Raw genomic sequence first — 26,001 nt, 5'->3', positions numbered from 1 at the left:
CAAACAGTTTTGGAATCTAGGGAAAACATATATATTGAATTCATTAATTATTGATTAACCTGACTGTACCAATTTTATTCAAGTATGGTCTTGAAGATTTGATACAAAACCCGAAGAAGCATACAATCCCAACTAGTATGCATTATGACTTTTCGGTATTTAACACGACTAACAATAACTGTTACGGAATTAAGTACGATTGTCGTTGGCCAGTGCGTCTATAGTGGCAGTCGTTCATCGCATACCTATGTAAGCTATTGCACAACACTATAAAAATACAAGTATACATTGGACGGACATATACGACGAGGAGCACCTCCTCTTTGCCGCACAACTACAAGAGTCTACGGCGGCACATCGAAAGTGACCGTCAGTTCACTCTCACTATCGTTGTCGTGCTTCCAAGTCGTTTGCACACCGCGGCAGGCACAGCTTGTTTATACACACATACATGCACGCGTAGACACTGTATTCAGCGCGGTTAAATAACACACAGGGTTAACACAATTTTTATAAACAGGCAATTCTATCAACACATTTATTTTTTATAATTATCCGTTTTTCGAGTCGGGTAGAATTCGACTAGGCTCCAGATGGGAGTGTTAAAGTCTGTCGTGCTTTTGTGCACCACAGTCCTCTACGCGTCAGGCTCATTGGTAAGTAATGCTCATTTTATAACTAACAGTAATAATTTGTACATTTTAGCTCGATAAGTTAGTGACACTTATTTTAATCCTAAAGTTGCATTTGTTTCTGAAACGTTCATTTTTCAATAACCTTTTTTTCTTGTAATATTTAAAAAAACACGTTTGAAACTTCTTATTTCAAACTGAAGTACCAATTTTTTTGCATACATCTATGGCCATTTAAGAAAATTAATAATTAATATTAGTACAAATCATCATTTACAAAGAAATTAGAAATTAATTGTAAGGGTTTATTGAACTACTTTATTTTGTGAAGTTATAAAAATAAAGTCGTCGGACTAAGCTGCAGAACTTTATTTAAAAATAATAAAGGTTTAAGTTTTTTTATAAACTGAGAAACTATTAAGACATAATATTTAATCTGTTTGGCTTTGGAGTTGTACCATTTATAAAAATATATATATTATTTTTTTATCACACGCTGAAAAATGCCAAGTAGTATATAATGTAATGTAAAAAGCTAATAAAGTATGGCAACATCTTCAATGATAAATTTTAGGTTGTTTAAATAGAATATGTTGAAATGAAAATTATTAACCTTTGATGTTTTCATTTTTAATTCGTTTAAAAACGTGTTACGTCAAGAGGGCGACATCAACAAATCAATAACGCAAGACTTAATTGTGTTATAGCGAACGCATATAATATTTATGATCAATATTTACATCAAGTGCCCGAACTTAATGTTAGTTACTGTAGCAAATAGGTAGGTCATGTGGGAAAACGGTATGCGGTAGACATAAGTATTTTGGCGACCGGTAAAATCGTGATTAATATTCATTTGTGGTGCACGCTTGCATTCATCACGGCCCTGCGCCACGCCAGTGCGGTTGGTATTGTATTGTAATTGTATATAGAACGTATGTGCTCCACGCTACGCTATTGGCAAACAACGCGGAAGACGATATTATTATTAGATGCCATAAATCTCGCGACGCTAAGGATGACTAGTGTTATAAATAACGACGTGAAGCGATCGTCGTAGGAATAAAAAACCGACGGATGGACGAGCAAGGGCAAACGGTCGCGACATTGGAAACGGTGGCGAACGGTGATCGAACGTGAAAGGGAGCAAAAATAGACGAAATGTACTTCAGCCAGCGCGTTTAATTGTACACCATAAACGGTCGTATCGAAATAATTATCATCTACGAAAATGTATATAATTGTAACCGATGGTTTTTTATCCGTGTCGTCCGCTGGACAAGCACTCGTAACGGCCAGGTGAGGGTAAAAGTGATTTTTGGCCGTACGAGTTGTACCAACATGTCCTTGAACTTGTATGAGAGCGCGTACAAACGCGATGGGCAGTAACCGTCGGCCGAAATCACCTTCTGGCCATCACGACGGCCAGGTTGACGGATCCAGGCAGATTCGCCGCCGCATTATGTTATTTTTATACTCTGCTTTGTTTTCGCTTTGGAAACACCCACTCGACCGAGCCATTCCGGATCTCGAATTGATTTGTGCGGTACAATTATTTAACGTTGAGACTTATTATACTTACGTCATGACTATAAAAAATAAATCTCATACGCCACTATTTATAATAATAATACGTCAAAGTACGAATACATTATTATTAAAACGTGCTAATATGTATCTAAACATACTAATTGAATCGTAAATCGATTATTATCCCGTCGGCGCCACGCCGAATAATAGTAATAAAGCTGAGGATTTTTTTATAGTTATTCTAGTAATATTTTGCCAGATGAATGATGTGATGTGCTAGACAAGTCGTAAAAAATACACCAGATATACAATGTTTGTACGCGTATATCGAAATCCGGGAGGGTGGAGTAGAAAAATCATTATGAATAATTAAAAACTAAACATAGAATCTCTACGAACAACCTTTATTTGTTATTAAGTTCATTTACCGTATAGACGTTTATTTTGTTCTTCGCGTTAATTTTGATATTTTTTTGAAATCTATAGAAAGTCAATAGAGTAAAATTAATTCAGTGTTATAAAACTCGACACATTGATAATTTTATGATTTTAATTTCATTTGCGAAGAAGATAATTTGGAAAGTATTTTTTACTGCTAAATTTAAAAAAAAAAAAAAGGAAAAAATTATGACTTTGCTTTCATTAATAAATGACACGATGTATTTTTATGAAAACATAACGCAATAAGACTAGTGTTGATAAAACGCTTTTTAGATAAACTATAAAATTCATGAGGTATATAATATCAACGAGAAATTAGGCATTAGGTTTGAAAACTCGACGGAATAGTTGATAGCATTATTTTAATCCAATCGAGAAATCTGTGGCTTTGATTTGGCACCGTGTTATCCGGTCGTGGGGTTTTCCATTAAATTACATTGTCGAACAGAATATTTGGTGTTGACACAGTGCAGGTATTTGTTTTAAGTGAAAACATCATACTGATCAGAAATCTAAAAAACGGGGCTGATTGTTTAATGACAACGTGCTGTAAACGGGCGGTCACGACAAAGATCTGTTATTCAAAAGTATGCACACCAACGCACACCTAACTATAAATTCTGACGTTGTGTTGTTGTTGTTGATATTATTATGGTCAACTGTATGACGAAATAAGCTGTACGAGTAAACGCACATTTAATAATGGTTTACAATAAGCAGCCTATATTGTCGTACAGTTAAGTTACTGGCACATTAGATCGCAACTGGTCATTCCAGGGTATCAACCCATCACGAGTAGCACTAACAACACGCGAAAGAGTTTCTGACAGCGATCTTGACCTAAAACCGCGTACGGGATACTTGTTGTACGCTTTTTTATACACCGTTACAAATCGTTGCGCGTTTTATCTTGCCATTTGTTACAGTCATCAACGCCAATAACTGCGCCCAAGTCTAAAAACGGAATTCGATAACATCGATCGATTTTCATTTCAAGTTTGAAATCTCGACTTCCAATGGCGTTGTACAAACGCAGACGCGCGCGTAGTTCGTGACGCCGTTGGTATTTCATTGGCCATAACCTGAAAAGGGCAACTACGTGAAATCCAAAATTTTTACTGGCTGTGGCGATTTCGGATGCCCACTTGATAAAATATATCGTATGAGTCTTTACACTTGTAAATTGTGGACTGATTTGGCGGACAGCGAGGTGTCATCGCAAATCATGACGAAAGTCGAGAATTAAAAATGTTATTCCGTCGTTAAGAATGTTCTCCTTTTCGTGTCAAGGCTTTAACTACACAGTTTTGTATAATAATTGTAATAGATTACAATTTACTTGACCGTTGGTCCATGGTATCGCAGTTTTAATAAAACATCATTAAGTGCGCATTTTACTGGTCAGCCGTCAACAAGTTTATCCATTATCTAAGTACACGATAAGCTCACAGTGCCGAATAGTGAAAATAAACGTGTCCACGACTGATGATTGCAATTTATTACAACCGTTATAATGCCTAGCCGTTATGTGAGCGATATTTTAGCGACCTTGGTCAAGACCGGAGGACCATAAACGATGTAATACAGAGATACGAAAATTCCAAGGGGATCTTCTGCTGAGAAATTAGAATCAGCGGTCGAATTTTACTGTTGATACTTGACACTGTAATTGCACTATTGTTGTGAGCCGTTGCACGAAGCACAAGGAAGGATAAATAATTATCACTTCGACGAATTGTCTAGATTTGTGTTTGATAATAGATGTAGCATTAGTACATAATGGACATTTTAAGAGAAGACCGCACAGCTCATTCTAACCATCTAGGAAGACAGTAGCTACCGAAGCGTTGTGAAATAACTGAAACGTTTTTAATTAAGCGCGAGTGTGGTTATTGTTCAAACAAAAATCCAGAATAGTAATTTCATTGTGTGCCGTTGAAAGTCCTTTACGCTGTTATATTTATCCGTGCCATCGTGAGTACTTGGCAAAAATCTTGATGTAATCTCAGAATAATAAAGAGAGGACATAACTGCTATTTCTTATAGTTCAAATACATGATCGGAATCATTGTTTGTGTGAAATAATCATACAGCTGTACGATTATCGTACCTATTTATTAAAACGGCAATCTAACGACGATAATAATATTGGTTCTTATAATTTCAACCCGATCACGCACAAATAATAAAGATTAATTGATGATATACGATAAACAGTATTGACGATGTCTCCGCTAGAAATGTGTAATTATATCATTTATAAATCGGGCATTTGCGTCACGTTGACAGAATGATTCATGTGTATTATATACAAGTATTTGGCACGAGCATCAGGAAATCTAAGTTAAATTGTAATGTTACAATTGTGTAAACTTTAATGGAGCGCATATAATTGCAATTGGTGAGCACGATAGGAGACATGGCAGTGGTCAATTGTTCATAATGCTTTTGGTAGACGACTTTTTGTAATAATGACAAGAAACACTTTCAGTTTTTTTTTTTTGCGCTGTTATTAGAAAAAAAAGTGAAAAATAATAAATTACCTAGAATTTTAGGTCAAGACCATTTCACACATTTGCTCATTTTAAGTAACTGTCGCATTACAATAATTCTTCGGTTTTTACACAAAAGCGCGTGGTACATTATGCTTGTTTACTAGAATATTATTCGTCGTGGTCCAATGTCAACCGGATTCGGACTTCAGCGCGGCATCACGTTCGGCACAATTATTATTATAATATTATAACGATATTTGTGTGTGTTTAACATTTGAGGTGGTAAATTACAAAGAAATGTGTGGTTGTAAGAGAAATACTTGAATATTTTATCGTAAATTTTATTCAAGAATATTCCTACAGCAAGTCAACTGTCTAAGTCTTTTTTAATACACTCAACTGACCTATAAATATGAAACCGCAATCCCCCAAAAAGTTAACTAATGCGTAGTCTTCTAGAAATAATTTGTTCTAATTATGATAACATTTACTAACACTGTATTGTACAAATGACACTCTTGTGATTGTGACGTTCATGGATAGAGTATCACAAGTCCATAAAGTGTAAAAACACAACACATTGTCCGAGAATTAGTTACGTAAAGCCGTTATTGTTATGGATCTTAGGCAAAGACCTATAAATCATTATCATTTTTATGATGTGGGGTGCAGTCCGGTATTTCGGAAAGTGAATATTAAACTACCTGCGGGTTTCTAATATATGTATACACCCTCTTTTCGTGGTCCAGAGTCATCTTAAATACTATCTCCTAGCCATACTTTCAAAGGTCACTGACAATTTCAATATTGTACTGACGCGTTTGTTTTATTTTGACATATCATCAGTGAGTTGACAGAAAGTTGTCATCGTTAGGTCTTCGTGCACACGCAAATCGACTTTCTACCTTTTTGTCATCCCACGGGCACGTGAGTATGCGATCTTGACATTGCGAACGTGCAAAACCAACCGATTAAACCTCTGAACGTTCCACGCCTTAAGGTTTCACTTTGCTAAACATCACTAATGTCCCGAGGACTTTTTTTTCATACAGCCGCTGAAAAACATTAACTTGGTTTATTCAATAAGTACTATAAATAAAAATTTAATTAAAAAACCCTGTCTAACACATATAGCTAAATAAAGTTATACAAATATTGAGTTTTTCCCTGTTTAAAAAAAAAAAATCTATTGGTATTAAAACAAAATAACAATTTTTACAAATGTTATATTATTACGTTTTTAAATATTGATATAGGAACAAGAAGTTTATTTTCACAAAATCAAAGCGATTTTTTATTTTTTGAACTATGAAAAATAATTATCATTAGTTTTTTTAATAAAAATAAACTTAATAAATATAAAACCGTAATAATTTTGCTAAGGTTTTATTATTTATGACTAATTAATATTTCAATATGAATAATAACCTGTATAAATCATTATAAATTAAATAACTTGCTATTATTATTAATTTTTTTTTTCTAAAATAACATTATCTTACACATTCATCTTAAATCTTCATTACCATATTAACAATAAACAATTAATCATCAAATCCGGTGAACAATTGACATTGAAATTTTTTTTTTAGAATAACAACTTTACAGCGTATATTGAACTTGCTACGTCATATGAAAATTTCGAACAAAGCATTGTATTGAACAATATTGTTTTTTTTTTATCATTAAAACTTACGTATCTATAAATAGACATTATCTAATAAAATATATAATAAGTACGTGATTACGTCTTACGAAACGATTAACGGCGTTGAGGAGACGCCCAAATAAATTACTGTTGTTCAAAATATACAAAAATCACTTTGACAGAGCATTAATTTTTCATCGAATTCAACGATAAAATCGTGATCACGTTCATACAATTTTAATAATAATCGCTGGTAGTTCGACTTTGGGTTAGATCATGTTTTTTTTTTAAACAAATCAAGTTTTCTTTGTTTTTTACACAAAATATTAATTAATTATAGACTATAATATTTTCATAAGGAAAACGCAGCTTTATTGATCTCATCTCGCGCAAGTCGTTGACATTGGAATTGGTCGTAAATTTAATCAGGTGGTCTAATGAATGTGTTGTTGAATCGTTTACATTGCATTGGTTTATAATTAAACATTTTACTTTTAAATCCGTTGTCAATCATATCGCATGACTGCGAGGGGCAGCTATAAAATGAACTTGCTAATTAAATTTTAATTGAATTCCTATAGATAATTCAATGATAATATTTAATCTATGGAACCTTCGATTCATTTTTTTAATTGAATACGATTTACGGTTGCAGTTATGTCTCCCGACTTGACTTATTTTACAACATTGTTTTATCATTTTTTGCAAGTCCGGACTTCCGGGGAGCGTGAAATGAGTAACTGTCAGTTTAAGAAAACTTCTTGAGTGCGTTACCTTTGAGAAAGCACATACTTTCTTTCACTGAACGAGCATACTATCGATGGGTGTCATGTCATATAATCTTATTACAGTGGTGGCAGTTTTAAATTTCTCGACCAATTAACCGCACCCACGTTGTATTTACAAGTTCATCGAGAGTAAAAATTATGTGGCGCTCGAATTGAGTCATGCTGATTTTTCTAACGTCACCGCTATAATCTGGTTTAATCACGCAATAATACTAACATTGCACTATCGACGTAACACAATATGGCAAATATGTAGAGCATTATAATTATAATTGTTTGAGAATAACAGTTTGTTGTTTTTGTTTGTTACAGACATCAACGAACGGCCGTAGTAAAAGACAAAATTTCCTGGAGGTAGTACAGCCATGGAACGCCAGAATAGGTGAGTCCAATACAGCTGTATAGCTTATTATTAGTACTGAATAACATTAACAGCTCTCCATGTATGAAGGAATTATAATTTAGAGTCATCATTGTTCCGAGTTCTTATTGTTTCATGTTTTGTTTGTGATATACCGATTATATCTAATGACCGCGGAATTGTGACATTAATTATTTTTTAGAGGAAGTAATTTAGCTTGTTGGGATATCCAAAGTATTTTGCAAGTACCCGTGTAATTTTATGAATGTCGATTCAATTACATCAAAAGTTACTTTGATGTGTTATTCAAATTCTTATCAAGCAAAATTGATTTTCCAAGATTTTCTTCGCATTAATTTTTTATCAAAATAGAAAAATATTGATCGGAAAAAAATCAAAATGAAATATTTTTCAAGGTGCTATAGAAAGATGTCCCTTGTGCATATTCCATTTATATGTATTGTTCATAGCACAATACAGTCGAGACGAATGTCGGATTAGAGAACGCTGGAAATTACTGTGGTATATTACCCATTACTGTGATTGCCGCCACGAACAATCCCGGAAGTCTTAATGCAAACATTGTTAAGAGTACATATGTAATATCATAAGTATTCTGCTACGATAATTGATAGTATGCAAATAAAGACGTGGTGGATTCGACGATGCGTTAAAACGGTAAAATTGACAGTACGGCCTTGATATTGCTGCTGTAGATATTTGATCAACTCAAAAGTGTTTATCGCGATGAAAAAGTTTCCATTGTACAATAATATAACAGACAAGACGGTCAGTCAAAATATTCTTTGATGGATATGAAATGCTTAAAATTTTACAACACATTTTAAACGAGAAATAATTATATTTGCTGAAATCGTTGAAAAACTTTTCAACACAGTGGAAGAAGATTTTTTTTCATTTTTCACACTTACGCGTAAAAAATATTAATAACATGTAAAGGTCACTTGTACATGTGCAACATCCATTTAAGTAGTCGACGAAATGCGTCCAAAACGTATAGGGCTTTGCGTTGTTTGTTCTTTGTATGTTTTGAGGCTACATTTTAGCTCTTACATAACTCAACACATTGTAGTATCTATATTGTGTTTGAACCTGACCATATGAACGTCAGGTAAGCGGTAAGTAATCCGTAACCACGTATGAAATCGTCAAGAAGTGGTATAATTAAATAGAACAATAGCTTAGGTCTAAATATAATTAACCAATTGTTATCATGCAAATATCATACAAGTTGCTCTTTGTCATTAAGAAACATAAAATCATGGATGCTGTAATCAACGTACCCTATCAACATTTTTTGAAAATAAATTACATTTGTATATTAGTAAAATTATTGTCTCAATAGAGAAAATTTCACTGAAATATAAATTAAACATGATGGATAGAAAATTAATTTGCATCCCTAATATGTTATCTCTCTATTGAATATTAAACATATGCTATTTTATAAAATGACTTTTTGAATATTTAATGTTTCTAAAACTGAATTCTGTGACGTTTTGAAAAAGCTGGACACATTTCCTGTTAGCATTTAAATTAATTATAATAACTTAATTATTTTTTAAATAATAAAGTAAAATATTTTATGGTCAAACTGCAAAAACGTGCTCCTTGTGGTGTTTATTATGGTTGACATCAGATACCAAGTTGGAATTACTTATTTATAGTTAATTAAACAATTTTAGTGTTATTTTTAAATTATTTTCTGATAATGTGGAAGACTGGATTATTAAATGGAGATGTAACTAAATTGAAATGTGTCTAAAAACTTTGATTAATCAGCAGTAAAAAAGACGGTACCCTTATAATATATTATTAATAATAACATATTACATAAGACCTTCAGTTTTAACTGAATGTTTTTCCTATGAAATCTAGCAAATGAACTAACTCAATTAATATTATAGTGTGATAATATGTAATGATAATTCAAATATGAACTTCCTCATAAATCCAACGAACTGAAAAATTTTAATTACTTGACCTTCACTATTCGGAAAATCCGATTAACGTGCCTTCATTATTAGATTTGAGTACTATTAAGAGTAATCTTCATTTAATTTATGCTAAATTGTTTTTCAATATAATATAATATTGAATGCATATTATAATTTAATATTTTTATAACGGGTGAAATCGATTTTTATTAATGAACTTGAAAAACGTTTATTAGAAATAAAAATTTACTATAATTTTAGCTGCAAAGTTAATTACATCCGCAAAATGATATGAAAATCTTAATATGAATCTCAACATTAGTCGAAAATATCATAGTAAATAAATAAGTTAAAACCACTATTTATTCAATACATCCAAGGATGTGAATTGGATTTGGGCGCCAAATTTCTTTTTACAATTTATTAAAATTCACTAAAATATTACCAATTTTTAATAATAATTTTGCGATCTATTGAAGGTTACAGCACATGAAATATGTACACAAGTATATATGATACGTACCATCCAAACTGGCATAAATTTAATTATTCGCAAGCTAAATTAAAGATTTTGGCAGTTGGATCTACCAATATATTAGGGTCTAAAATCAATTAAAACGCATCAAGTGAAATTTAAAGTTGCAGTGAACTAAAATAATGTATGAAAAAAACACATACCGTCAAAAATGATTAGTTTTAATTGATATTGAAGCTTACACGTCAAGTCATTTAATCAGCAGATCGTGCGCTTGCAGCTCGATAATTTTACTGCTATCGTTTGTTTAACGTTAATGAATTTTGCACGAAGGCACGATCGCTCTAAACAACATATTATTGCACTCATCTCGTCCGGAGTTCATGAATCGGAAATATTGTCTCAGTGTCCGGATGACCCAGTCGAGGTCATGAGGATCAAACAATGGACGACCTCACTGCACTATTCTACATTATAACCTTTCATGTTTATGAGATCCACTTCTGACTATAGTGTTTTATTTAGAGTCTAGTTTTCAATAAAAATTTATTGATTACCGGTAAAAACAAAAAATGATGTTACTTTAAGAACTTTCATTTTCACGCCCGCATAACCACACAGTAATGTTCATAAAACACCGATTGCAAAACACTAATTATATTAAACGGTAAACTCTAGTGCGGAAATAAATGAGCGTGCATTGTACCATATAAATAAATAGATAAATTATTATTTTCAAGTTTATTAAAATCTACGTGAACCATAAAACAAAAATTTACCATAAATGTTATATGAAAAATTACTAAAACAACAAACAATAGATAACAATTCTTAGTTTAATGTAAAATTTTTAATTTCATCTTAATATTTAATATATAAATTAAATACTTTTAAATTTAAAGTATTATTTATTTTTATGAGTTTTTTTTTTAATTCTTTAAGTTAAACTAATAAAATTTCATTGAAAATATTTTAAACACCGTATGTTGTTGAAAAATATCTATGAAAAATTATTTCTATATAAAAATAAATTCAATAAAATTTATTTTTATGATTTCACTCACAATTCTAAAATTGCACTCTTTCTTAACCTTTTTAACCACTCACTATGAACAAAACGTTCCCAAGGCTTACCTTAGATTACTGATGTGTATTCTTTAACATATTGCATTAACATTAATATTTTTAGTATAAATTTTAAGTACCATTAATAATATAAAAATAAAATGAACTTAAACTAGTTTTTTTTTATTACACCTTGTAATTATTTTAATTTAAAAGTATTGTAATATAAAAAATGAAAATTGTAAAAATATTTATAAAAAGTTATTTAAACATAAAAACTTAATGTGTACGATTTATATGTTGCAATAAAAAAACAAACATATATTGAACTTAAATATTTAATAATCACATAGCTGGTCAAGTGAAATTCAGTGATTTTGGTAAAAAAAAAAATAAAGTATAAAATTCATTAGAAATTTGAGAGAATTTAAAAGTGTTAAATTATAAACTTTTATCATTTTTCTCATAATTGTATACTGTTATCGTTGTTAATATGTTTCGCATGGAAACCCTCGGAACTAAGAATCAACAAAAATCAAACTCGGGAACCGGCACAAGGTTGACAAAACAATTTTTAAAGATAATTTTAATTCGCCACCCATCCTTGTGTGTAATCGAGTGATAACCGTCGCGATGCCAAGTGGTCGTGACACGCATAATAAAACTCTTTTCCAATATTTATTTAATTTTACGATTATTGTGTAATTTGTTAATTAAGGTTCATCGCCTTCAATTCACACGTATGGTAATTTTTTTTACTACTTTAGGTACAGTCGGAGATGTTCAGCCATCAGGTACTATGGTCACAGGTGCGCAGAGCGTAAGCCAACAAAACATAGCTGATGTTTGTCTGGCCGACATACCCTGTAATCCTCGGTCTCGATACAGGAGTTTTGATGGCAGTTGCAATAACTTACAACAGCCTGGTTGGGGTTCCGTTAACACAGCACTGGTCCGTTTGCTTCCGGCAGCTTATCAAGATGGTAAAGTAGTTACATTGTAATGTAATAGCAAATAATTAAAATACATACACATGAAATTAAAATCATGCATTATAAATATATATTTAATACTTGCCATCGAAATCGTAGCAAGTGTGAAACTATGACTTCGTTAAAGAATCAAGACCCGTAATTATCCAACAAAATTATTTTTTTATTTTTATATTACTTGTGAAATAACAGTTTTCAATAGAGGTTTTAAAACAGTTAAATTATAAATAGATAATTAGTCATTACCTTTTAATATGTTAGTAAACTTAATCTACTAAAAAATTGGAAGCTAAAATTTGTATTAATACTTTTATAATAACCTTAAAATATTTTATTAAAATATTATTTAAGGGGTCGGCTTGGCCTAGTGCGTAGAAACGTATGTTTGGATTTCCTTACTTCTCTTAATGTCTTAATAAAATAGACTGACAATTTTAATTTTCATTCAAATTTATTAAAAAAATAAATAACACACATTTTTGTGTATAAAAAAATTTAATTTAGAGTAAGAGTAAGTTAGTATTGTCCTCCAAAAAAAAATGCAATTTACACGTGAGTCATACAACATTATGAAAGTTCTAGAAATTTTTTATTTAATACGCTTTTAACACATGATACTTAAACAATTTGTATTGACCAAGTACCATGTCATGCTCTACATTTATGCGTGTATTCTCTGATAGTCCAGTTGTGAAGTAATAGTGATATTATGTAGGTAACTCGAATAGGTTCTTCCAAGGACAGGTGAAAATAATAGTGGACACAACTGATGGTTTAAGCTGGTCTGTGCGCACTAATTATTTCAAACTACAGTTGTGCATAAAAAACGATAGTGGGTATTTTCACAACATATTTGTTGTGGAGGACTGGGTGCTAAGTATATTATTAGCTTCATTATTTTTACGTTACTAATTCACCGTTTAACTAAATGTCGCGTAACCGACCAAAATCTAGGCGATTCCATTGATGAATGACACGTTACTAAATAATTTACAATGTTAATGTAAACTTACGCCATTTCACTTTGCATTATTAATTGCTCTAAAATTATTTGTTCATTCGTAAAAAGTTATAATAAGTGATAAAAATTAATAGGTAATTTGAGCATTTACAATGAAAATACATCAATTGTGTATAGCTAATGTTCACTTAAGATGCTTATTGTACAATATAAATTATATAGACTAATTAAATTAAACCAAATGATCTAGGCAATTGTTCTACGATGAATAGTCCATTCAGTATTAAAATAACAATAGATTATTGTAACAACCAAAGGTATAATAATAGACTTGTTTACTTTTGTTTTAATCAATTATGTTTATTAAATATCAATGCTTCGGTATTTACTATTATAATAACTAATATTATGGTTGTTATAAATGCAACCTTATAATGAAAAGCTATCTAAATTATTATCAATATTTTATACATAAAAATATTGATACAAACTAAAAAATTATCACAAGCCTCTACATTTCAACAAATTCCTTTTTTTTTCACTAAAGTTTATACCTTGTTGTAGCAAAAATCGACTTCTATTGTTTTCTCTTAACGCCAAAGTCTTTATTTTTGAATATTTGATGCATCTAAACATTACAGGCATCTTTCCTATGAATGTTTTCTTGATCTTCCTCTTCCTTTATCAATATTGATACTTTCTTCTATTATGTTAGTTATGAATTAGTTGTGTCTTATAAGTTTTCCACTTTTTGAAAAATACCAATCGATCACTTCTATTTCAACAAATTATAAGCAAAATAATATATTATTAATATTTTTTATAGTAAAAAGTGAAATCTACAAGTCTTTTCCCACAAAAAAAAAACAAAATATCTAGTACGCAATTATTCATAAAATAATCTTACATATCTATATTTTATAGGTGCTGCTTATGAGTTCCAAATTACTGTCTTATAAGACCCCCTAAATTTTTTCTTTTTTCTTTGGTACTCACTTGCCTAAAAATCTAGTGCAGTAAATTCTTAGATGCTTGAGTAAGCTCAAAAAAATTTTTTTGAGCAGTATTCTTTTTTTTTCAAGACCTTATAACAACGCTTTTTTCAATCAGCGTTATCCGTAAAAAACCTATTCAATTATATACAGTATATATCAATATAACAAAAAGGTTAAATTGACATCAGAAAGTAACACATTTTAAATTAAAATTTTCGAATGATTTCAATTCAAATTCGTAACTCAATCTATTGAAAAACTTCGTATTAATGACAATTGATCACCCTATTCATCGCACATTAAGATTTAATTTACTTGGAATAGTTACGTAAGTAAAAGTTGTTAAGATAGGCCACTTAAAAAATAAGGTAATGTTTTATCAATAATAAAAAGAAATTCGGCTTGTGAAATATCCATCTCATTTCCGACTCTAATACTATCGATTTCCAGTCGCATAATGATTACTATCATTTAATAAGAAGAAATCTTAAATTAAAACCAGTTTTTATGATATTTATTGCCTTCGGATATACTGAAATTAGACATGTTATAATATTAGACATAGTATCCATTACATTGTGTCTCCGGATGACGTAAATCTCATAATATGAGATGACGAACACAAAATTTCTGCTTTCTTTAGAAATTATAATATCTAATTTAAGTGCAACGAAAATGTCAACTTAAAGCAATTTGGATCATTAAGAAATTTGTTCGTTTTACTAATGAATAGCTCATCAAGATAATGTAAGCTATTTGATTATTTAAAAATTTCAACTTGAAAAATTATGAGCATTCAGTTTTCAGCGATTTATAATTTTAAATTTATATTCAGCTTTATATCCTTCTATTCCCCAACTTAACATGCTATAGAGGGTGGGGGCCGTCTTATTGTGTCGAACTCGGACCCCGTGCTCCAAACATACGTTTCTACCCACATGCCAGACCGACGCCTTTATATAAATTTTATTATATTTAAATAATAATTTATTTTCAAATAAAAAATATTAAATGTATTTTTTCAAGAATGAACTAAATTTCTATTGCTATTTTTTTTTTAGGAGAGAGTAGGCCTCGACTTACTACATTTGGCCGAGTACTTCCCAGTGCCAGACTGATCCGTACGACATTATTCCCAGAAAGGAATGTGCCAGATATACGATTTACGCTGGCAGTAATGCAGTGGGCGCAAGTGGTAGCTCATGATGTCACTCTACTCACGGAGAAATCTGGTAAGTCGTTTATTAATGATCTAGAAAAAGAAAAACTAGTATTAAAAATATGGTGGAGGTGACCAATATGTTTTTTATTTTATTGAAGTATACATAACTTACTTTATGTATATGTATGTTATGTTTTTCTAAAGTTAAACTTTTATGCCAGAGAGAAAACGTTGACTTCATATTCTGCTATCCTACTTTGTACTAACAATATAGTCATCATGTAGTATGTACAATATATTTCCTTATTTCACTATAAGCACTATTTTCTATAACTAAATCTTAGCTCATTTCATGTTTAAAATTAACTTTTTAAATGTATCATAGAGATATTGAGAAAACAATGTTTAATATTACACATGTGTTTTAAACACAATGTATCATCACATCTTAAGAAAACTGAGGAAATTCACTACAAAAGTCATTTAGCTTTCATGTGCATCGGGTGTAGTGGTATTTTAGTGTGACGCACGCCTACCCCGAGGTCACGGACTTGACACAGTTTTAATCATGATAACACCATTAAATAATAACTATTAATGGCACTAGTATGCAGAAGTTATGTGGCATCTTGAGTATCACATGTTAATTAGTCTATTGATAATGCGCGCACCAGGAACGCCTTAGGGTCTGGTTCATAGCGAAAAAATTGCTATCATTGATGTAATTGATGTCAGTATCTGCGACAAAGTTTCCATCGCGTTCTTCCTATATATAAATCACACGATCATTAGTGCTCGTCAGTAATTGAAAATACTAAAATGCGGTAAAATTCTAAGTATTATATTTTTAAATCAGTAAGATCTACTCGATGTAACATGACACATCTTGAGTATCGGTAACTATACATATACATGTTTTGTTGATCGTGCACTCCAAAATACTTAATATGTGTTTAATAATATCAATAATTTCCGTTGAATATAAACTTCGTTCGAGGTCAGAGAGTCTACTGCCTACCCCATTATTCCTGTATTCCCCGTTTTAGCTACCGTTCTTCAAGGCTATACAATTTTAACATTGTACACTAATGTAAGTGTATTTATATTTGTGTATAAACATACTTCTCATAGTCTTATATATTCATTAAATATTTATACATACTAGCTATTATCAGTCATAACAACGCTGCTTATGCGTGTGATTTTTCAATTTATACACGTGCATTTTGTTAATTAAATTAAAATAAAAAACAATAGATTCGACTTCATTGTTAAACAAATAAAATTATTGTTTTAAATGGTACTTAATAAAATTTTTGTCAATTTAATTAGTTAAGGATATATATAGAAATTATGTTTATATTTGTTTACTATAAATATTTTTATTTGGTTATTGAAATAAAAATCATGTAGAAAATAAATTCTTTTTATTTCTAATTATTATCTAAAATGAAATAATTTTGTAACTATGATGTAGAATGGAGAGTAAGTGACATAAATCAACTTATCTCATTCAACATTATTTTTAATGTTGATGTAACTCATTAAATAAGTGCATAACTCATGCCAATTTTTACTTATTGTGATGATACTGTAAATGTAGATTTTTTTTGAATAATGAACTCAAGTATTGAATGTAATAAATATCAAATAAACAGTTACATTGAATTCACTATTAAGGTTACTCAATCATACAATACAGGGAGATTAAGTTTTATAATTAACACTATAAATATTTATGAATTTATAAACATTTGCAGTAATATGACACACAGAAACATGTGTATTAACGTAAACAGATATATTTACAAAACCATATATTATGATGACAATATTAAAAATAAATGTTTAAATAAAATTATATGCAAGTAAATAAATGTAAATTTTAATAATTATTTATTAATATACGACAAAATAATTGTTTGATTAGAATATATCATTTTTTTTTTTTATTTCAACTGAGTCTAGAATATTTAAATGATTTATTTAAAAGAAACACAATCCGAATTTTACAATTAATTGAATATTAAATTATGAAAACGAATGTTTAGTTATGTTATCTTATGCAGTAATTAATTTCGCTGCGATAATAATATATTTAACACTCAATATAATGAATACTTACTTTAGTAAGTAAGGATAATTAAACTTAAAATATTTAATTTCCTATAATTAATCAATGTTAGATAACGTTTTTCTATGTCAAAATATTAATATCATCAACGAATAAATTCAATCCGTTAAATAAACCAACGCCCTGAATTTTACATTAGACTCTATAGATTTTATTAGAACGTATTGCAATTAATAATAAAGAAAACATTTAATGATGTATTGATCACTGTAGAAGAAATATGCATATAATTTTGTTACCATAGTACACAGAAATAAATACAAGCTAGTGTTACACTATGAACACAACATTTTAAAAATCTCTATATTAAAAACACACTTTAAGCAAGTCATTTCAAAAGCCACCGTATTAACTTGAAAGTTTCACTATTATCGCTAAAGCAATTTTTGGTATCTTCAAATGAGCTAACTATTATTGATCATGATTTACTCTTTTCCAAATGACACTTTTACTGCATGGACAATTATTTGCTTATTTCCGCCATTACATAATAAATAAAGTCTGGTTACTCATGAGTAGGTGACAACAATAATGGTGCTTTATGAACATAATGATTGTTTTGCGCGTGACAATTTTGATAACGATTAAACGGTTTCTCTTAGGACTACTGTTTTAGCTTACGCAATTCGATGGTTTATGTTCCCCTTTACTAATTTTAATGTTCTTAGTACAAAGGTATAGCTTAATGTAGATAACTCAAAGCCTTAAAATGTGATTTCATTATCATAAATGACATTCAAAAGAAGAAAGCGAATGTTATGGTAAATCACTCGTTTTAAAAACTTACATGTGCTGTTTATAATGCAATTTTAAATGTCGTTTATATTTTGTAATATATTTAACTTTTACACATTTTACAATAATGATGAATACATTAAAAACAAAATATAAATATCAATATTGTTTAGAATATGTCGAAAATAAATCTTATTGTCCTAAATAAAATAATTATTTTATATTTTTACTATACAGAGTTATTTTTGTATCATGAATTACTTGTTTAATCGAAAAATAAAAAAATTCGATAACTTTTTTTAGTTTTCTTTTAGTTAAACACTTTTTTCAATTTATCAATAATAAAATATTTTTTATATTCATCCCTTATACCTTAGAAATGTGTGTTATATAATAATTTAAAATTATTGGTGATATAATAAAACGGAAGTTTATTATTACTATTTTACTTCTACGCATAGAAATATTTAATAACTGTACGAAACGGAAATACCTGTTTTCGATTGTTACAATTAAAATTAAATCTCGTATGTACTTTAGTTCATCTACTACCGAAGTATTATTATTTAATATTTTTTCAAACACATATTATTATAGTTATGTAACAAGAAATACAAACTATCTTATTACTGAATTAATCGATGTATGAATTATATTATCATATTTCTACTAAACGCAATTTATTCATTTTTCACGTACCAAACAATCGTATAATTTCTTCTTAAATTTGAAGATGACATAATTCATAAATGATATTTTGAAATAAATATCATTTATTATTAAACTCGTGTTCCTTAAGTTAACTAAATATAAATTATTAGAAAAATAATTTATTCAATTTGTGAGATATTGCATAAGAGTTACAGATACATAAATTTCAAATTATCTATGTTGTACAATGTATAAATGTAAAATATATATCTCACTTACAACTAAGAATAAAATTTTTTAATATTTTAACTTTCTAATATTTCTATTTACAGCTCCCGATTGTTGCGCAAGTAATGGGAAATTATTACCAATCGAAACACTTCATCCAAATTGTTTCCCAATTCCTGTACCAGCAAATGATCACTTTTACTCAAGATTTGGTACAGCTTGTCTACCAGCTAAAAGAACTGTATCATCCGACGATTTTGGATGTAAGCTCACGCCACAACAAAAGGTGACCTTATTAATGTATATTACTTTCAAAACAAAATAATAGTTATTTTAGAATTTATAGTCTAATAGCAATCAAACGATAACCAGACTTGGGCGCTAAACAAATAATTTTTGATCATATGCTGTAATTTTATACAATAAATTCAACTTTATTGAGTCTAGTCAATAACTTACGTATAAATATTTTGCTAACTAACAAATTAAATAATAAATTTGTAAAACAGTAAAAGCAGTGAACCTGTAAGAACAGTTATAGAAATTAATGTTGAAGGAAGAAGAACTAAAGGAAGACAAACAAAGAAATGAATGAATGTTATTGAATGTGATATGAGGACGGCTGATGTAAGTGTAAATTATGTGAGAGATCATGTCAAATGGAAGTTTAGGATAAGGGTGAACGACCCTAAGCAGTTGGAATTGAGATAAGGAAAAAGAAGACGAACTAAATAATGAGTTTTCATTAGATTTATTCATTCATGCAATCATATCTAGTCTAAAGTTGCATTTTATAAAAAAAAATGAAATAGCACTACTTCGACATATTCAACAAATGATGATTACTAATAAATTATTATATTCTGTATACAATACAAAAAAACAATAGTTTGTTATTTTTATAACACAGATACACTTAATATTTTTTCTCTGGTAGAAACAATAAAGCATACAACTATTATTACTTACATTAAAAAATACTCTTTCCCATTAAAAGTACACCCTAGTTTTTCATTAAAATTAATTTTCCTATTTATGGTAAATTTTGATCAATTGTATTTTAAACAAAGACCTGTTATATTTTTAGGTAATTGCTACTACGCATTTCTTGGACGGTTCATTAGTATACGGTGCAACTAGCAACACAGCTGGTAACTTGAGATCGTTCAGAGGTGGTAGGTTGAGGGCACAACTCACAAGGGATGGCCGCATGTTCTTGCCTAATGTCAACACACCTACTCAATCTTGTAATGTTGCTAGCAATGTCGAAGTTTGCTATAGATCAGGTAAGAATTATAACAATTTAACAGTGATATTAGAAATAAATGATTTATTTTTAATTACTTAATTGTATGAAGGGTAAAATAATCCCAATTTATCTGTATTTTGAAAATGTATCATTTTCTCAAAAAAATTAAGGTTTTTAGTTTAATATATGTTTACTATCTAAGCATAATTAAAAACTAACATTTTTAAAATTAAATAAACGTCGTGTTATATTATGAAAAACAGTAGCACAGTATGGACGTGGCATAGTTAGGACAGGTATAGATGATATCAGAAAGTGATTAAAACAACTGTCATAAGATACAATTCGATGCCAATTTGTAGATAATGTTTAACATTAAAAAATTAGTGATTCATTCCAAAAGCAACATGTACTCCTATTTTATTAATTAGATCATAATTAGTAGTTCATTCATTTATAAGTATAATATATGAATAAATACTTATTATAGTAATTAAACTTAGTATGAAATTAATATTTAATGATTTAATGTAGTAATTTTTACGAAGAAATTATAAAAAAATATAAAGTGGTTACTTTTATAAGTTTTCAATTGACATCATTAAATAGACAATTTTATTAGAAATAAACAAATGGTATTTTTAAGATTAAAATGCAAAATCAAATTTTAGGAAATTTTATAATTATTATTTACAGTAAATTTATGAGAAAATATCAAAATTTCATTAAATTTTTTAGCTTTTTTACTGTAATAAATTATTTTAATAGAAGTCATAGTAATCATTTTTATGTAACTCTCGGTATTTAAAAAGATTCAACTACTGAAATATTCAAAATATTAAAAAATCTACATAATTAAAGTGTAACCAAAAATAAGTTTAATTTTAGAAATGATTTATATAGTTACATGATGTCAAAATATTTTAAACTGGCAATAGAACACACAAACAAACTTAAAAAATTAATAAATAATAAAGTAAAATAATTTAACTTTGTAGTTGAAACCATTTATCACATCAAATTTAAATAGACAATTTATACTTTTTATTTGATATTAGAAAAAAAAAATTTTCAGTTTTTTAGTGTAATATCTTTTACTAGATACAAGTTGTGACCATTTGATGTATCGTTATAAAAAATTGGTCAAGTGACCTCTGATAAAAATTAATAATAGACATAAAAAAAAAACCAAATAGCAATATAATTTTAATATGAATAAGAAATTGCTTTTCACAAGAGGAGACTAAAATTATGGGGTCCTTGATAATTATTGAAGTTATTCGATCTAAATGAGATAATAATCAAATGAATTTCGAATTTTTTCCCTATATTCAGAATAAATTAAGTAAAAAACATAATAAAAGTCATTTTGACGGACGGGGTTCGTAACCCAACCGTGAATTACTATAGTGTTACAAACGCGACAACCTTATGTCGCAATTGGCGATTGATAAAAAGCACAGTTTAAGTTAGTTCAAAATTTTAAAGTCGTTTCTCATGACTTAAAAGAAGCAAAAAATTTAGATCAATTAGATCCATATCACTTTTATGAAAATCAGTGGCCTCGCAAAGTATGTTAAAATAAATAATTTTCATAGTTGTACATTTTTTAAAAAGTAATAACGATTATTAAAATTCAATAAAACATCATACTTTTTCTATAACTTTAATATAAGTTTTTACCACGAAGACAAATTTTTTGTTTTTCGAAATGAAGTACATAGTCAAAGCTTTAAATGTAGATATATTATAAAGTGTCAAGGTTCTCGGTAAAGTTAGGTTTGAATTTGCAAAAGTTAAGTTGAAAAAGTACTACTTTTGATACGCCTATTTTAAATTTTGAATGCCTCATGATAAGATAGGCGTCAGATTATCGAAACAAGGATGTCAGATTCAACCGACTTGTAAATAGTCTTTAAAAAACATTTTTCAAAAAGTTATAGCAATATTAAGTTAAAAATATAAAATCGAGAAATTTAATACAAAAATAAATGTTTTTAAATACGTCAGCCATTTATATGATGAAGACAAGTCAAATTTCCAAAAAATATATACCAAATGATAGAAAAATACGATAAGATAAAGTATCTATTAAAAAAAAATTGTTTTGTTTCAATCATTTTTCAGAAAGTTATGCTAGTTTTAAATGAAATAGATAAAGTTTAACTTATTTGTAATGCATTATTAATATTACAAAAATGTTATTAATATCTTTTAATAAAAAAATCTTTAGTAAAAATAACTTGTATTCTCTTAATACTGAAATTTAAACTTTTATATTTATACAAGTAGTTTTAAAATGTTTTAATAATCTTAAAACATTTTAGGGGACGGACGAGTAAATCAGCATCCAGATATGGCTGTATCACAAGTGGCATTATTACGATTACATAACTTCTTAGCTAATGAGTTCACACTTCTCAATCCACAATGGTCTGATGAAATTTTGTATCAGGAAGCCCGAAAATTCGTTATTGCTGTCATTCAACACATTACTTACAACGAATTTTTACCTATTCTTTTGGGTAATTTAATTTTTTTTCTTATTAGTAAAAAGTATTGTTAATATTGATCAAAATAGTAAAAGTTCTAAAGAAACTCAATGTATTATAAGTTTATATGTTTATACTTTATGTTTGACTTGAAGTTATATTATTATTAAAATATCAATAATCATTTTACAGGAGAAAATTATGTTCGCGAAAATGGTTTGTCAACACTCAAGCAAGGTTATAGTAATTTTTATAATTCTAACATAAATCCTTCAACATTAGCCAGTTTTGCTGGTGGAGCATTTAGATCTTTACATAGTCTTGTACCTTCTGTATTTAAGTGAGTTTATTTAAATGATTGAAATAAACCATACGGTTAGTTATAAATATTTTTTTCTGAGTATAGTTTGGTAAATGAAGACAGAGAAAATGGAGGAGCTCCAACACGTTTTAGCGAATGGATGAATAAACCTGGTATTATACAAAGACCAGGAAATTATGACATGTTTTTGAGAGGAATTGCCACACAGCCCCAACAAGCTCAAGACATATTTGTCAGTGAAGAGGTAAGTTGATTATTTTGAAACAATATAATTTATAAATAGTTATGAGGTGTAAAAAAATTAAAACAGGATAATTAATCTATAAAATAAATAAAATTGATCAGAACTTTTATGTTTCTAAAATAAAATAAAAAGATCTAACGAGATTTTTTAAGTTATTTATCGTATAAATATAAATTTAACATCAGTTCTATGAACATTCTGTTTTATGATAAAAGTGTTTTGAGAATTTTTTTCGTTAATATCTATTTAACAAATTTGTTGAATCATTGAAATTTAGACAAGAATGTAAGACAGGTTTAATTACGGGTGGTTGAAGTGGAGAGAAGTTTCTGCTGTGTTATGCAAAAAAATAATTTCAATAAGGCTAAGGGTAAGTTCCATAAGACTGGAGTGAGTCCAGCTATGATGTATGGTTCAGAATGTTGGGCGGTTAATAAGAAAGTAGAGCAGGAATGAGAATTTTTAGATGGATGAGTTCTTAGAAAAGCTGGTATAAGGAACGAACATATTAGAGAAAGTATAGGTGTAGCGTAATCGTGGATAAGATGAGAGAAAATAGACTTCGATGGTTTGGTCATGTTATAAGGAGAGAGGAATCGGAAGCTGTAAGAATAATTATAGAAATTAATGTTGAAGGAAATAGAGATAGAGGAAGACTAACAAAGAAATGAATGAATGTTATTGAATGTGATATGATGACGGCTGATGTAAGTGTAGATTATGTGGAAGATCACGTCAAGTGGAAGTTTAGGATAAGGGTGGCAGACCCCAAGTAGTTGGGATTAAGGTGAGGAAAAAGAAGAAATTAAATCATTATAATTTCTAATAAGTATTTAAAGTTAATTATTTCTCATTTTCAATTATAAAAATGCATCTTTTTTAGTTTTAATAAATGAAAAAATATTTTTTAGATCACAGATCTATTGTTCAGAGCAAATGGTCCTCTAGGTCAAGATTTGGTGGCTAAAGATATTCAAAGAGGCAGAGATATGGGTTTACCTTCATACAATAATTTTAGAGCTTTATGTGGATTGTCAAAAGCTACATCATTTGATGATTTAAGGGACGTCATGGATGAAGAGGTATAATATAAAACTATTTTTAAAACTCTTAAAAAGGATGTAATAATTTTTTTTTTTTAGCGAATTGAACGATTAGCCAGGTTATATCCAACAGTAGACGATATAGATTATTATGTAGGTGGTATGCTTGAAAGGATAATGCCAGGAACTTTGACTACTCCATCATTCAGGTGTATTTTAGGAGAAGGATTCTTCCGTTATAAAGCCGGAGACAGATTTTTCTATGAATATGATATTTCACCGGGAGCTTTTACACCAGGTAAGTTAAATACAATGTCCATTTATTTTTAATGAAACTTCACTACAAATAAAATTATAAGATGTATAAAATAATGAATGTTATTTTAGATCAACTATCAACAATTAGAAAATTTTCTTTGTCATCTTTAATTTGTTTAACGGGAGATAACATTCAAACAATGCAAAGGAACGCGTTCTTACAAATAAATCCAGGGTGAGTGTGAGATTGGATAAAAAAACTATTTGCAAATTACTTCTGCTAACAACTTTTTAATTTCTCATATTATTTCCACAGAAATTCATTAATTCCATGCAGACAAATATTATCAGAATTAGATTTGACGCCTTGGAGATTTCAAAGCTAAAACAAAATTCTTGTAATGACATCATAGTTATTACGCTTGTGATATAATGTATATTATTAATGTTATGCGAAATTTAGTTATAAGATACCTACTTTTTAATAATTTTTCACACTTGTTACTTGTACTAAAATTAATTTATTAATAGTAATATTATTTTTTAAAAACAAATCGGTGGATTTAAACTAGGTTTTTGTGCCACTGCAGTAGAATGTAAATGAGAATCATCAAAATAGTGATAATTTGATTTAATTAAATCTGTGTATATTACGCACAGTATAATATTATTATTGTACATTGTTCTCATTTCTATAAATATTATATTTTTCGTGCCCAAATCTTTAAACGTGCCATAGTGATCTAACAACAGATTATCACGTTAGTATTTTGAACAATACAGATTTTTTTTACTTTTTGGTTTAATGTACATTATCAACTTTTATTGACCATTATAAAATTATATAATAAATTATAAATATTTTTGTTTATATTCCTAAAATATAAAGATAAAATATTAGTAATAATTAATTTATGTAGAAAAATATTATTATTTTAAGAATATTTTATAATTTTATGATTTATGTACCCTACAAAAAGTTTATATACTTTTTTTTGTGAGCATGCCAGAAATACAAAAAATAAAAGAAACTTTGGTTTTATTTTCATGTTTCGTAAATATTGATTTTAAAATAAAAAACACGGTAATAAGAAGAGTAGTTTATATTTAAATAGTTTTTGTTTAAATACCAACACCCAATT

At 28.9% G+C, this 26,001-nt stretch overlaps 1 protein-coding gene across 1 annotated transcript; it reads left to right on the top strand.

The window, feature by feature from the left end:
* Nucleotides 1–315: 315 nt before the first annotated feature.
* On the top strand, nucleotides 316–25,821 carry LOC126905097 (peroxidase-like). Its single transcript, XM_050684499.1, has 13 exons — nucleotides 316–656; nucleotides 7,847–7,916; nucleotides 12,161–12,376; nucleotides 15,403–15,573; nucleotides 19,356–19,537; nucleotides 20,339–20,537; nucleotides 22,828–23,025; nucleotides 23,185–23,332; nucleotides 23,399–23,558; nucleotides 24,470–24,640; nucleotides 24,701–24,899; nucleotides 24,989–25,094; nucleotides 25,176–25,821. The coding sequence occupies exons 1-13, from the start codon at nucleotides 594–596 to the stop codon at nucleotides 25,243–25,245; spliced, it is 1,953 nt and encodes a 650-aa protein (XP_050540456.1). The 5' UTR covers nucleotides 316–593; the 3' UTR covers nucleotides 25,246–25,821.
* The last annotated feature ends 180 nt before the right edge of the window (nucleotides 25,822–26,001 follow it).

Source organism: Daktulosphaira vitifoliae, unplaced genomic scaffold (assembly GCF_025091365.1).
Source record: "Daktulosphaira vitifoliae isolate Bord-2020 unplaced genomic scaffold, ASM2509136v1 Scaffold_4, whole genome shotgun sequence".
NCBI lineage: Eukaryota > Metazoa > Arthropoda > Insecta > Hemiptera > Phylloxeridae > Daktulosphaira > Daktulosphaira vitifoliae.
The sequence above is the reverse complement of the archived record's forward strand: the minus strand, read 5'-3'. Positions and strand labels throughout refer to the sequence as shown.